This window comes from Lissotriton vulgaris, chromosome 12 (genome assembly GCF_964263255.1).
Source record: "Lissotriton vulgaris chromosome 12, aLisVul1.2, whole genome shotgun sequence".
Taxonomy (NCBI): domain Eukaryota; kingdom Metazoa; phylum Chordata; class Amphibia; order Caudata; family Salamandridae; genus Lissotriton; species Lissotriton vulgaris.
In genome coordinates this window covers 290,991,915-291,006,793 of record NC_141700.1, presented here as the reverse complement: position 1 = coordinate 291,006,793, position 14,879 = coordinate 290,991,915, and the positions used below count along the sequence as shown (strand labels likewise).

At 52.2% G+C, this 14,879-nt stretch overlaps 1 protein-coding gene across 2 annotated transcripts in view; it reads left to right on the top strand.

Annotated features, from left to right (window-relative positions):
* IGSF9 (immunoglobulin superfamily member 9) overlaps nt 1–14,879 on the top strand; it is a 517,703-nt gene that overhangs the window by 216,664 nt on the left and 286,160 nt on the right. For both annotated transcript variants that reach the window (XM_086945078.1, XM_086945079.1), the window contains exon 4: nt 12,621–12,773. In XM_086945078.1, coding sequence (XP_086801204.1) covers nt 12,621–12,773 — 153 coding nt within the window. The remainder of the gene's footprint in view (nt 1–12,620; nt 12,774–14,879) is intronic.

Sequence of the window (14,879 nt, the reverse complement as noted above, 5' to 3'; positions counted from 1 at the left end):
TAATGGACATCAGAAGGGGCAGCGCGCTGGAGTTCAGATGCTGGGAGCATGCCACCCATCATTGACATCAGAAGGGGAGGCGCGCTAGAGTTCAGATGCTGGGAGCATGCCACCCATCATTGACATCAGAAGGGGCAGCGCGCTAGAGTTCAGATGCTGGGAGCATGCCACCCATCATTGACATCAGAAGGGGCAGCGCGCTAGAGTTCAGATGCCCGGAACATGCCACCCATCATTGACATCAGAAGGGGAGGCGCGCTAGAGTTCAGATGCTGGGAGCATGCCACCCATCATTGACATCAGAAGGGGCAGCGCGCTAGAGTTCAGATGCCCGGAACATGCCACCCATCATTGACATCAGAAGGGGAGGCGCGCTAGAGTTCAGATGCTGGGAGCATGCCACCCATCATTGACATCAGAAGGGGCAGCGCGCTGGAGGTCAGATGCTGGGAACATGCCACCCATAATGGACATCAGAAGGGGCAGCGCGCTGGAGTTCAGATGCTGGGAGCATGCCACCCATCATTGACATCAGAAGGGGAGGCGCGCTAGAGTTCAGATGCTGGGAGCATGCCACCCATCATTGATATCAGAAGGGGCAGCGCGCTAGAGTTCAGATGCCCGGAACATGCCACCCATCATTGACATCAGAAGGGGCAGCGCGCTAGAGTTCAGATGCCCGGAACATGCCACCCATCATTGACATCAGAAGGGGCAGCGCGCTAGAGTTCAGATGCCCGGAACATGCCACCCATCATTGACATCAGAAGGGGAGGCGCGCTAGAGTTCAGATGCTGGGAGCATGCCACCCATCATTGACATCAGAAGGGGCAGCGCGCTAGAGTTCAGATGCCCGGAACATGCCACCCATCATTGACATCAGAAGGGGAGGCGCGCTAGAGTTCAGATGCTGGGAGCATGCCACCCATCATTGACATCAGAAGGGGCAGCGCGCTAGAGTTCAGATGCTGGGAACATGCCACCCATCATTGACATCAGAAGGGGCAGCGCGCTGGAGTTCAGATGCTCGGAACATGCCACCGGTCATTGACATCAGAAGGGGCAGCGCGCTGGAGTTCAGATGCTGGGAACATGCCACCCATCATTGACATCAGAAGGGGCAGCGCGCTAGAGTTCAGATGCCCGGAACATGCCACCCATCATTGACATCAGAAGGGGAGGCGCGCTAGAGTTCAGATGCTGGGAGCATGCCACCCATCATTGACCTCAGAAGGGGCAGCGCGCTAGAGTTCAGATGCCCGGAACATGCCACCCATCATTGACATCAGAAGGGGCAACGCGCTAGAGTTCAGATGCCCGGAACATGCCACCCATCATTGACATCAGAAGGGGAGGCGCGCTAGAGTTCAGATGCTGGAAGCATGCCACCCATCATTGACATCAGAAGGGGCAGCGCGCTAGAGTTCAGATGCCCGGAACATGCCACCCATCATTGACATCAGAAGGGGAGGCGCGCTAGAGTTCAGATGCTGGGAGCATGCCACCCATCATTGACATCAGAAGGGGCAGCGCGCTAGAGTTCAGATGCTGGGAACATGCCACCCATCATTGACATCAGAAGGGGCAGCGCGCTGGAGTTCAGATGCTCGGAACATGCCACCGGTCATTGACATCAGAAGGGGCAGCGCGCTGGAGTTCAGATGCTGGGAACATGCCACCCATCATTGACATCAGAAGGGGCAGCGCGCTAGAGTTCAGATGCCCGGAACATGCCACCCATCATTGACATCAGAAGGGGAGGCGCGCTAGAGTTCAGATGCTGGGAGCATGCCACCCATCATTGACCTCAGAAGGGGCAGCGCGCTAGAGTTCAGATGCCCGGAACATGCCACCCATCATTGACATCAGAAGGGGCAGCGCGATAGAGTTCAGATGCCCGGAACATGCCACCCATCATTGACATCAGAAGGGGCAGCGCGCTAGAGTTCAGATGCCCGGAACATGCCACCCATCATTGACATCAGAAGGGGAGGCGCGCTAGAGTTCAGATGCTGGGAGCATGCCACCCATCATTGACATCAGAAGGGGAGGCGCGCTAGAGTTCAGATGCTGGGAGCATGCCACCCATCATTGACATCAGAAGGGGCAGCGCGCTAGAGTTCAGATGCCCGGAACATGCCACCCATCATTGACATCAGAAGGGGAGGCGCGCTAGAGTTCAGATGCTGGGAGCATGCCACCCATCATTGACATCAGAAGGGGCAGCGCGCTGGAGGTCAGATGCTGGGAACATGCCACCCATCATTGACATCAGAAGGGGCAGCTCGCTGGAGTTCAGATGCTGGGAACATGCCACCCATCATTGACATCAGAAGGGGCAGCGCGCTGGAGTTCAGATGCTGGGAACATGCCACCCATCATTGACATCAGAAAGGGCAGCGCGCTGGAGTTCAGTTGCTGGGAACATTACATCAGAAGGGGCAGCGCGCTGGAGTTCAGATGCTGGGAACATGCCACCCATCATTGACATCAGAAGGGGCAGCGCGCTGGAGTTCAGATGCTCGGAACATGCCACCGGTCATTGACATCAGAAGGGGCAGCGCGCTGGAGTTCAGATGCTGGGAGCATGCCACCCATCATTGACATCAGAAGGGGCAGCGCGCTGGAGTTCAGATGCTCGGAACATGCCACCGGTCATTGACAGCAGAAGGGGCAGCGCGCTGGAGTCCAGATGCTGGGAACATGCCACCCATCATTGACATCAGAAGGGGCAGCGCGCTAGATTCCAGATGCTGGGAACATGACAGCAGAAGGGGCAGCGCGCTGGAGTCCAGATGCTGGGAACATGCCACCCATCATTGACATCAGAAGGGGCAGCGCGCTGGAGGTCAGATGCTGGGAACATGCCACCCATAATGGACATCAGAAGGGGCAGCGCGCTGGAGTTCAGATGCTGGGAACGTGCCACCCATTATTGACATCAGAAGGGGCAGCGCGCTGGAGTCCAGATGTTGGGAGCATGCCACCCATCATTGACATCAGAAGGGGCAGCGCGCTGGAGGTCAGATGCTGGGAACATGCCACCCATCATTGACATCAGAAAGGGCACCGCGCTAGAGTTCAGATGCCCGGAACATGCCACCCATCATTGACATCAGAAGGGGCAGCGCGCTGGAGGTCAGATGCTGGGAACATGCCACCCATCATTGACATCAGAAAGGGCACCGCGCTAGAGTTCAGATGCCCGGAACATGCCACCCATCATTGACATCAGAAGGGGAGGCGCGCTAGAGTTCAGATGCTGGGAGCATGCCACCCATCATTGACATCAGAAGGGGCAGCGCGCTGGAGTTCAGATGCTGGGAGCATGCCACCCATCATTGACATCAGAAGGGGCAGCGCGCTGGAGTTCAGATGCTGGGAGCATGCCACCCATCATTGACATCAGAAGGGGCAGCGCGCTGGAGTTCAGATGCTGGGAGCATGCCACCCATCATTGACATCAGAAGGGGCAGCGCGCTGGAGTTCAGATGCTGGGAGCATGCCACCCATCATTGACATCAGAAAGGGCACCGCGCTAGAGTTCAGATGCCCGGAACATGCCACCCATCATTGACATCAGAAGGGGCAGCGCGCCGGAGTTCAGATGCTGGGAGCATGCCACCCATTATTGACATCAGAAGGGGCAGCGTGCTGGAGTTCAGATGCTGGGAACATGCCACCCATCATTGACATCAGAAGGGGCAGCGCGCTAGAGTTCAGATGCCCGGAACATGCCACCCATAATGGACATCAGAAGGGGCAGCGCGCTGGAGTTCAGATGCTGGGAACGTGCCACCCATTATTGACATCAGAAGGGGCCGCGCTGGTGTTCAGATGCTGGGAACGTGCCACCCATTATTGACATCAGAAGGGGCAGCGCGCTGGAGGTCAGATGCTGGGAACATGCCACCCATCATTGACATCAGAAAGGGCACCGCGCTAGAGTTCAGATGCCCGGAACATGCCACCCATCATTGACATCAGAAGGGGAGGCGCGCTAGAGTTCAGATGCTGGGAGCATGCCACCCATCATTGACATCAGAAGGGGCAGCGCGCTGGAGTTCAGATGCTGGGAGCATGCCACCCATCATTGACATCAGAAGGGGCAGCGCGCTAGAGTTCAGATGCCCGGAACATGCCACCCATCATTGACATCAGAAGGGGAGGCGCGCTAGAGTTCAGATGCTGGGAACATGCCACCCATCATTGACATCAGAAGGGGAGGCGCGCTAGAGTTCAGATGCTGGAAGCATGCCACCCATCATTGACATCAGAAGGGGCAGCGCGCTAGAGTTCAGATGCCCGGAACATGCCACCCATCATTGACATCAGAAGGGGAGGCGCGCTAGAGTTCAGATGCTGGGAGCATGCCACCCATCATTGACATCAGAAGGGGCAGCGCGCTAGAGTTCAGATGCTGGGAACATGCCACCCATCATTGACATCAGAAGGGGCAGCGCGCTGGAGTTCAGATGCTCGGAACATGCCACCGGTCATTGACATCAGAAGGGGCAGCGCGCTGGAGTTCAGATGCTGGGAACATGCCACCCATCATTGACATCAGAAGGGGCAGCGCGCTAGAGTTCAGATGCCCGGAACATGCCACCCATCATTGACATCAGAAGGGGAGGCGCGCTAGAGTTCAGATGCTGGGAGCATGCCACCCATCATTGACCTCAGAAGGGGCAGCGCGCTAGAGTTCAGATGCCCGGAACATGCCACCCATCATTGACATCAGAAGGGGCAGCACGATAGAGTTCAGATGCCCGGAACATGCCACCCATCATTGACATCAGAAGGGGCAGCGCGCTAGAGTTCAGATGCCCGGAACATGCCACCCATCATTGACATCAGAAGGGGAGGCGCGCTAGAGTTCAGATGCTGGGAGCATGCCACCCATCATTGACATCAGAAGGGGAGGCGTGCTAGAGTTCAGATGCTGGGAGCATGCCACCCATCATTGACATCAGAAGGGGCAGCGCGCTAGAGTTCAGATGCCCGGAACATGCCACCCATCATTGACATCAGAAGGGGAGGCGCGCTAGAGTTCAGATGCTGGGAGCATGCCACCCATCATTGACATCAGAAGGGGCAGCGCGCTGGAGGTCAGATGCTGGGAACATGCCACCCATCATTGACATCAGAAGGGGCAGCTCGCTGGAGTTCAGATGCTGGGAACATGCCACCCATCATTGACATCAGAAGGGGCAGCGCGCTGGAGTTCAGATGCTGGGAACATGCCACCCATCATTGACATCAGAAAGGGCAGCGCGCTGGAGTTCAGTTGCTGGGAACATTACATCAGAAGGGGCAGCGCGCTGGAGTTCAGATGCTGGGAACATGCCACCCATCATTGACATCAGAAGGGGCAGCGCGCTGGAGTTCAGATGCTCGGAACATGCCACCGGTCATTGACATCAGAAGGGGCAGCGCGCTGGAGTTCAGATGCTGGGAGCATGCCACCCATCATTGACATCAGAAGGGGCAGCGCGCTGGAGTTCAGATGCTCGGAACATGCCACCGGTCATTGACAGCAGAAGGGGCAGCGCGCTGGAGTCCAGATGCTGGGAACATGCCACCCATCATTGACATCAGAAGGGGCAGCGCGCTAGATTCCAGATGCTGGGAACATGACAGCAGAAGGGGCAGCGCGCTGGAGTCCAGATGCTGGGAACATGCCACCCATCATTGACATCAGAAGGGGCAGCGCGCTGGAGGTCAGATGCTGGGAACATGCCACCCATAATGGACATCAGAAGGGGCAGCGCGCTGGAGTTCAGATGCTGGGAACGTGCCACCCATTATTGACATCAGAAGGGGCAGCGCGCTGGAGTCCAGATGTTGGGAGCATGCCACCCATCATTGACATCAGAAGGGGCAGCGCGCTGGAGGTCAGATGCTGGGAACATGCCACCCATCATTGACATCAGAAAGGGCACCGCGCTAGAGTTCAGATGCCCGGAACATGCCACCCATCATTGACATCAGAAGGGGCAGCGCGCTGGAGGTCAGATGCTGGGAACATGCCACCCATCATTGACATCAGAAAGGGCACCGCGCTAGAGTTCAGATGCCCGGAACATGCCACCCATCATTGACATCAGAAGGGGAGGCGCGCTAGAGTTCAGATGCTGGGAGCATGCCACCCATCATTGACATCAGAAGGGGCAGCGCGCTGGAGTTCAGATGCTGGGAGCATGCCACCCATCATTGACATCAGAAGGGGCAGCGCGCTGGAGTTCAGATGCTGGGAGCATGCCACCCATCATTGACATCAGAAGGGGCAGCGCGCTGGAGTTCAGATGCTGGGAGCATGCCACCCATCATTGACATCAGAAGGGGCAGCGCGCTGGAGTTCAGATGCTGGGAGCATGCCACCCATCATTGACATCAGAAGGGGCAGCGCGCTGGAGTTCAGATGCTGGGAGCATGCCACCCATCATTGACATCAGAAAGGGCACCGCGCTAGAGTTCAGATGCCCGGAACATGCCACCCATCATTGACATCAGAAGGGGCAGCGCGCCGGAGTTCAGATGCTGGGAGCATGCCACCCATTATTGACATCAGAAGGGGCAGCGTGCTGGAGTTCAGATGCTGGGAACATGCCACCCATCATTGACATCAGAAGGGGCAGCGCGCTAGAGTTCAGATGCCCGGAACATGCCACCCATAATGGACATCAGAAGGGGCAGCGCGCTGGAGTTCAGATGCTGGGAACATGCCACCGGTCATTGACATCAGAAGGGGCAGCGCGCTGGAGTTCAGATGCTGGGAACATGCCACCCATCATTGACATCAGAAGGGGCAGCGCGCTAGAGTTCAGATGCTGGGAGCATGCCACCCATTATTGACATCAGAAGGGGCCGCGCTGGAGTTCAGATGCTGGGAACGTGCCACCCATTATTGACATCAGAAGGGGCAGCGCGCTGGAGGTCAGATGCTGGGAACATGCCACCCATCATTGACATCAGAAAGGGCACCGCGCTAGAGTTCAGATGCCCGGAACATGCCACCCATCATTGACATCAGAAGGGGAGGCGCGCTAGAGTTCAGATGCTGGGAGCATGCCACCCATCATTGACATCAGAAGGGGCAGCGCGCTGGAGTTCAGATGCTGGGAGCATGCCACCCATCATTGACATCAGAAGGGGCAGCGCGCTAGAGTTCAGATGCCCGGAACATGCCACCCATCATTGACATCAGAAGGGGAGGCGCGCTAGAGTTCAGATGCTGGGAACATGCCACCCATCATTGACATCAGAAGGGGCAGCGCGCTAGAGTTCAGATGCTGGGAGCATGCCACCCATCATTGACATCAGAAGGGGAGGCGCGCTAGAGTTCAGATGCTGGGAGCATGCCACCCATCATTGATATCAGAAGGGGCAGCGCGCTAGAGTTCAGATGCTGGGAGCATGCCACCCATTATTGACATCAGAAGGGGCAGCGTGCTGGAGTTCAGATGCTGGGAACATGCCACCCATCATTGACATCAGAAGGGGCAGCGCGCTAGAGTTCAGATGCCCGGAACATGCCACCCATAATGGACATCAGAAGGGGCAGCGCGCTGGAGTTCAGATGCTGGGAACGTGCCACCCATTATTGACATCAGAAGGGGCCGCGCTGGAGTTCAGATGCTGGGAACGTGCCACCCATTATTGACATCAGAAGGGGCACCGCGCTAGAGTTCAGATGCCCGGAACATGCCACCCATCATTGACATCAGAAGGGGAGGCGCGCTAGAGTTGAGATGCTGGGAGCATGCCACCCATCATTGACATCAGAAGGGGCAGCGCGCTAGAGTTCAGATGCCCGGAACATGCCACCCATCATTGACATCAGAAGGGGCAGCGCGCTAGAGTTCAGATGCTGGGAACATGCCACCCATCATTGACATCAGAAGGGGCAGCGCGCTAGAGTTCAGATGCCCGGAACATGCCACCCATCATTGACATCAGAAGGGGAGGCGCGCTAGAGTTCAGATGCCCGGAACATGCCACCCATCATTGACATCAGAAGGGGAGGCGCGCTAGAGTTCAGATGCTGGGAGCATGCCACCCATCATTGACATCAGAAGGGGCAGCGCGCTAGAGTTCAGATGCCCGGAACATGCCACCCATCATTGACATCAGAAGGGGCAGCGCGCTGGAGTTCAGATGCTGGGAGCATGCCACCCATCATTGACATCAGAAGGGGAGGCGCGCTAGAGTTCAGATGCTGGAAGCATGCCACCCATCATTGACATCAGAAGGGGCAGCGCGCTAGAGTTCAGATGCCCGGAACATGCCACCCATCATTGACATCAGAAGGGGAGGCGCGCTAGAGTTCAGATGCTGGGAACATGCCACCCATCATTGACATCAGAAGGGGCAGCGCGCTAGAGTTCAGATGCTGGGAACATGCCACCCATCATTGACATCAGAAGGGGCAGCGCGCTAGAGTTCAGATGCTGGGAACATGCCACCCATCATTGACATCAGAAGGGGCAGCGCGCTAGAGTTCAGATGCCCGGAACATGCCACCCATCATTGACATCAGAAGGGGCAGCGCGCTAGAGTTCAGATGCTGGGAACATGCCACCCATCATTGACATCAGAAGGGGCAGCGCGCTAGAGTTCAGATGCCCGGAACATGCCACCCATCATTGACATCAGAAGGGGAGGCGCGCTAGAGTTCAGATGCTGGGAACATGCCACCCATCATTGACATCAGAAGGGGCAGCGCGCTAGAGTTCAGATGCTGGGAACATGCCACCCATCATTGACATCAGAAGGGGCAGCGCGCATCATCGTATGGAAAAAACTATCTCTTGAAGGTAGTCTACCCTCCCCCCTGCCGCACTCTGCAGTCCCCTTGTTTTTTGTTTGAAGGCAGATGGTGCCGCCCCAGGGGTTCCTTTAACCCATGCAGGATAGGAGATATGAAGTATATCCCCAGTGTCTGTAAGGGGTAATCTCTAGGGATTAGTAAATGGTGCCGCGTGGGTGTGGCTGTTTCTTTGAGTACTTAAGTTTTTTTGATCCAGCTATGTCTGCATCTTAAGAGCCACATGCAAATGAGTGCCCTATTGCATATGGTAACCCCAAACACGCGTTTTTGTTTCTCTGAAATGAAAAGGTACTATTTGGAAGCTGGCATTAATGCATGACTTCCCCGGTCCGGACCTGGTTGAATGTGTACACTTGGGCTGACCGTTGAAAATCCCAGTTCTGAGAGACGGAGCTCTCTCTCCACATGGGACACACAGTGCCTTTTAAAAGTGCACAAGAGCAGTTTGCAGCCAGCCTAGCTGGTCTTCCTTCTCTGTGGTTCAGCTGCACCCTGGCATGCATTTTGCCTGCTAACCTTGACCTAAATGTGACATGTATGGTGTTCGCACTATATGCAGTTGGAGGAAAGAAGGCCACAGCTCAGCTCACTGTTTCCAAGCATACCGGGCGAACTCCGAAGAATGTCTGCCTCTTCCTTGACACCACCTCTGATGTGAATCCACGTGGCTCAAAATCTGTTGCCCTGTCTAAGTACTTGTGCACAAACCTGCGTCAGTCAGCCACCCATGCAATTGATCAGTGCTGTTTTGAATCATGCATTTGACTTGAAGTGACAGTTCCAGTGTTACAAATTGAATGCACATTTGGGGGGGGGGGGGGGCTTGGATTGTCTTACCCCGCACAGTCTCTTTGTTAAGCCAATGAATGCTACCTCTCCGACATGGGCTGCAGTTCTTCTCCTTCCTCGGACCTTGGATTTAGATCTCCCGGTGGGATCCTGCTCTCTGCCACTCTGCGAGAAACAGCCATGTCACCACCAGCCTCGGGCAGAGTTTGTGGTGGTATATAAAGAAGAATCATAGTTGTGCTGCAGTGCTGCCCCCTCGAGTTAGAGCCCTGTGTTGCACCGTCCATGCGGAGGCAGTATTACACCAAGACCCTCCCTCCCTGGGACAGATTCATGTACTAATACCGTGTTATAGGCAGAGCAAAGTGATAGCATAAGGTGCATGCAATAAAAAATGAGTGTATCTTATTAACAACAAGTGGTGCCATGATGCTATATATGGCCTATAGTGTTTTACCCGGTGCCTCATTTTACCAGTGTTTTGATCTTTGCTTCTGGGTGCAGAAGCTTACTCATGACCCAGACCTCAACTGAAGGATCGAGGGTGACTGACGCTCAATAGCTGACTGCACAGAGCAAACACAAGGAGGTGATGGACGGAGCGCAGAAACTTTTCAGGCACTCACCCCCAGTCACAGATCCGGGTTGAATCCATCATCGTTCTTTAGCGCACTTTGCCACCTCAGTTCAGACCCAGCTATATGCAAATCAGTCTGACCCTGTGCCTCATGGGAACCGTCCAGCCTGAACTGCCAAGCCAGGCCCTACCTGGACTAGAAACAAGCATCCAAGGACCGATTTCCGGGTAACATCCCTCATCAGCCAGGCTAGCCTTAATCCAGCGGCAAAGTGAGCAAGGGACCCACGTATGGGACTGGACTGCACAGACCCCCATGGAAAAAAAGCCCTAGTTAAATGATGTGGCCCTTTAAATGGTGTACAACTGTCTGTAGTCACGATCCAAAGTTGTGAATAAATGTTGTCATCAGGCGGCTGGCATCTGCAGCCACTAGGAAATGACCATTCGCCTGTGTGTGCATGGATGGCTGGCTACCCTGACACAGATTACTCCAAACTTGTGCCTGCTCCCTTGGGTATTGTGCGAAGAAGAGGGAGGCCTAGCCCAAACAGCTTCCATAGCTGAATAAGAGCATAATTCCTGCTCCATGGACACATCAAAACTTAAAGACATCAGAAACTGGGCAAACAGACAATAAAGCTACTAGCAGATTGGTGTCCTTTTCAAAAGGTCGGCAGCCGGTCCCTGCACTGAAACAGGGATGTTCTGATATGTGTATCTGTACAGCGTACTATCACCCGCGAGGATATCCTGGCTCCGCGCAGGTGTGTGTGTGGGGGCCTAGCCCTGCCTAAGGTAGGTGGGTAATTTGAAAGGCAGATCTTCATCTTCTTGTGGAATTTAAAAAGAAAGGAGGAGGCTCTGATGTGGAGTGAGGTTGTTCCATGCTTTAGGAGCGCCGCAAGAGGACGCCCATCCTCCTGATCTGGTTCTGTGTATGCTTGGGATGTGTGTGAGTAGGAGTCCTGCAGATTTGAGGTCTTTGGGTGGTTGATGGTATGAGATGTGAATGTTCAGGTACTTGGCACTTGAGTTGTGTAGTGTCTTAATTGTGTGTGTGAGAAGCTTGAATTGAGCAAATGTGTGTATCAGGAGCCAGGGTAGTTCCCCGAGGTGTGGTGTGATGAAAATTAGTTCAGGGAATCCAAGTCTTTCCTGGATCCCAATCCTAAATGTCAGAATATTGCACAGTATGTCAATCCAATATAGGTTAATGCTGGAAAATATCTGTGTGTATATTATCAGTAATCCTGTGCATTGTGAATGAACTTGCCATGTGTATCATCATCATTCCTGCCATGTATATCTTTAGTGCATTAGTAAATTCCTGTATGTCTTTTTAATAATATTCTGGTGTGTTTTGTGTGATCCAGATATGTGTGTCACATAACTCTGCTGTGTGTACCATATGACATTCTGTAGAGTATGTATATCATAAATTGCTGGCTTTGTCAATATTCCTCCTGGTTGTATCACATCATCCTGTTGTGTGTATCCTATTATTCTGCTGTGCATGTCTTCAGTGATCTTATCAGTGACTCCGATGTGTGTAGCATGTTTCTGCCTTCAGTGCATTGCTGTGTTTTGTCAGTAATCGCCCTGTGACTATCTGATGATCCAGCTGTGCCTGATGAGAGCCTGCCATGTACTATCATTGATCCAGCGGTGCGCATCTTCTAAGATACTCTTTTGTATGCGGTTAATAATCCTCATGTGTGCATTGTCAGCGACCCGAGTGAGTGTATTCAGAGGTGCTGCTGTGAGAGTTGTCAATAGTTCTGCCCCGTGGATTGTCAATGATCCTCTTGTGTGTATCTTCCAATATTTAAGTGCACTTGGCCCTTGTAACACACGGTTTGCTAACTCTCACATGTTTCTGCCTTTGATACTTGCACAAGGGCCACCTTTGCCTATGTAACGCTTGTTCTTGTGCCTGAGTATCTAGCTCATATTGCAGTATTATACCTCTAACTATACCTTGTTTTCTCTTATATCCTGCACACTTGTCACTTTTTCCTCTTGTGCACTCTTTACTACCTCGTGTATTTTTGGTTGCTCACAATTTTTACTACCTCATGTGTTTCATTTGCTCACAATTGTCACTTTTACCTTATGCAATGTAACGTTTACTTTTGTAATCGGTTCCTGTGTAATGTTCTCGTCGTGTTTCATTTGTGTTCCTATTGTGAAGCGCTCTGACGCCTTCGGGTAAAGTCTGCGCTATATAAAAATGCACAAATAAATAAATCTGTGACCTTTGTCGCCATGGATTCCGGCGTGGGCATCATCAGAGATCCGCTGTGTGCTTTAACAATACATGTACTGCATGGCCAGTGATTTCATTGTGGCTATAGTCCGTGCTGCTTGTGTTGGCATTGTTGCAGTCATTGCATAGTTACATCCCACCTGTCTCCATTGCAGGGCGAACACGACTCGAAGAAGGCGCCTCCCTCCAGGTGGATTCCTTGCGCTCGGAGGATCAGGGTTGGTACGAGTGTCGTGTTTTATTCCTGGACCGCTACCACAGCGACGAGACCTTTCAGAACGGGACCTGGGTCCACCTCACTGTCAACTGTAAGTCCCACTGAAGAGAAGCCAGGCGAATGCTTCGAGTCATTGTATCCGTATTGCATAACCCCATGATGCCCAAAGCTCTTTGTCACATGTGGGGTAACTGGCAGTGCTTATGACTGAGATGTTGTGAATTGAGGGTCGCTCACTCAGAGAATCCCATTGCCTCAAGTAAGGGTAGTGTTTGTAGCTCACGTCTCCTCAACCCTTTTATTTGGTCAGTATGGCGGCCAGGAATCGGTTAATGTGCCTTCCTGCCCTCCCCAAACCTCCACGGGTCAAAGGTCAGTAGCAGCTGCACTGCCCTCCTAGTCCATGGCAGATCAGAGGCAGTCTAGGAGTTTGGCCCATGAAATGGGAAACCTCAGCCCCAAGCAGAGAAGAATGCCTGGCCTAATTAGATGAGACGCGCAGCTCAGATTACCGCTGAACTTTGAACTCAGCCAGGGGCCCAGCTCCCACCTCTCTGACAATACTGCGGTATCGTCTGAGTGGCTGCTGGACCAGAGACCTTTAGTAACTCCGTTCAGGCCTAGTTTTAGTTAAAGCAATTCTGTTTGTAATTAGGTGCCTTTTTAGCTTTGCTTTTATTAGTGTTTTTAAAACGTTCATGTACATAACATGCATATGTATGCATATATGTATATGTATATGTATGCATGCATTTATATTTGTATTTTAATAGATATGCAGATGTGTATATATATATATATATGTTTATATGTGCATGTATGTATATATATACACATACATATATATAAATGCTTATATATATATATATATATATATATATATATATATATGCATATGTGTGCGTAGAGAGAGGTAGAGGTAGAGAGAGAGGTAGAGAGAGAAGTAGAGAGTGAGGTAGACAGAGGTAGAAGAGTAGAGAGTGAGTTGTAGAGAGAGTAGTAGAGAGTGTGTAGTAGAGAGTAGTAGAGCGAGAGTAGTAGAGAGTGAGTAGTAGAGTAGTAGAGAGTGAGTAGTAGAGAGTAGAGAGTGAGTAGTAGAGAGTGAGTAGTAGAGAGTGAGTAGTTGAGAGTGAATAGTAGCGAGTAGTAGAGAGTGAGTAGTAGAGAGTAGTAGAGAGCACAGTCCTGTGTCTGGTGAGGGGTGTCCTGTGTCTGAATAGCACAGTCCTGTTTCTGGTGAGCGGTGTCCTGTGTCTGATGAGCACAGTCCTGTGTCTGGTGAGAGGTGTCCTGTGTCTGATGAGCACAGTCTTGTGTCTGGTGAGAGGTGTCCTGTGTCTGATAAGCACAGTCCTGTGCCTGGTGAGGGGTGTCCTGTGTCTGATGAGAAAAAAACATGCAAGGTCAAGTGCACTCCTTATTTGCTGAAACTCTTTGTCAGTTTAATCCAGGTTTACAATGTTTGGCGTGCGCTCGATAAGCGGTCTGTCCTAAAACCACATGGTGAATGGATGCGAATGAAATTGAAGCGAGTAACTTCAAATTCGAGCGCGCCGCATTTGCCGGAACGGCGTATATAAAAAGTTCATCAATGGTTTAAAGTTTTAATCTTTTTATTTGTATTCAAATTGTTTCCTCAGTTATGCTTGTAACGAAGTAGACCGTAAAAAGTAACAGTGCTTCTACACGGCAGCTGTGTTAAAAAACTTTTTGCTGTCGCATGCTTGTACTTTCAAACAAATCTTTGGTGATTCTGCTGGTTCCCAATGCATTTCGGGCTTATAATGTAGCCCTTCTTCAGGGAGATCACTACAAATTTAAACAAACATCACTGTTAAGTATAATCATGTCCCAACTATATTTTAAACATAGCCTTATTACATGTACCGGTAAACATTTTCCAATAGACATTTTCCCTCTATGCGCTGAGTACAGCGCTGTAACCTTAAACCAAAAACACGTGGATGTTTATACCATTCTAATACAACTTTGAATGTGGGCAATTCAGATATTTCATACCTTCGATCGTAGTTCTCGCGGCCTTCAGTTTCTAAAAAGTGAGATCTTACGCTACTTTCCAACATGCTTGTCATTAATAGGTGTTCCTCGGGACTCCGCCCTGCTATTTTCGACCAATGAAACGGTAGGCGAAAACACCCTTATACTACGAGTCCCATAATGCCGTATGTGCGACCCC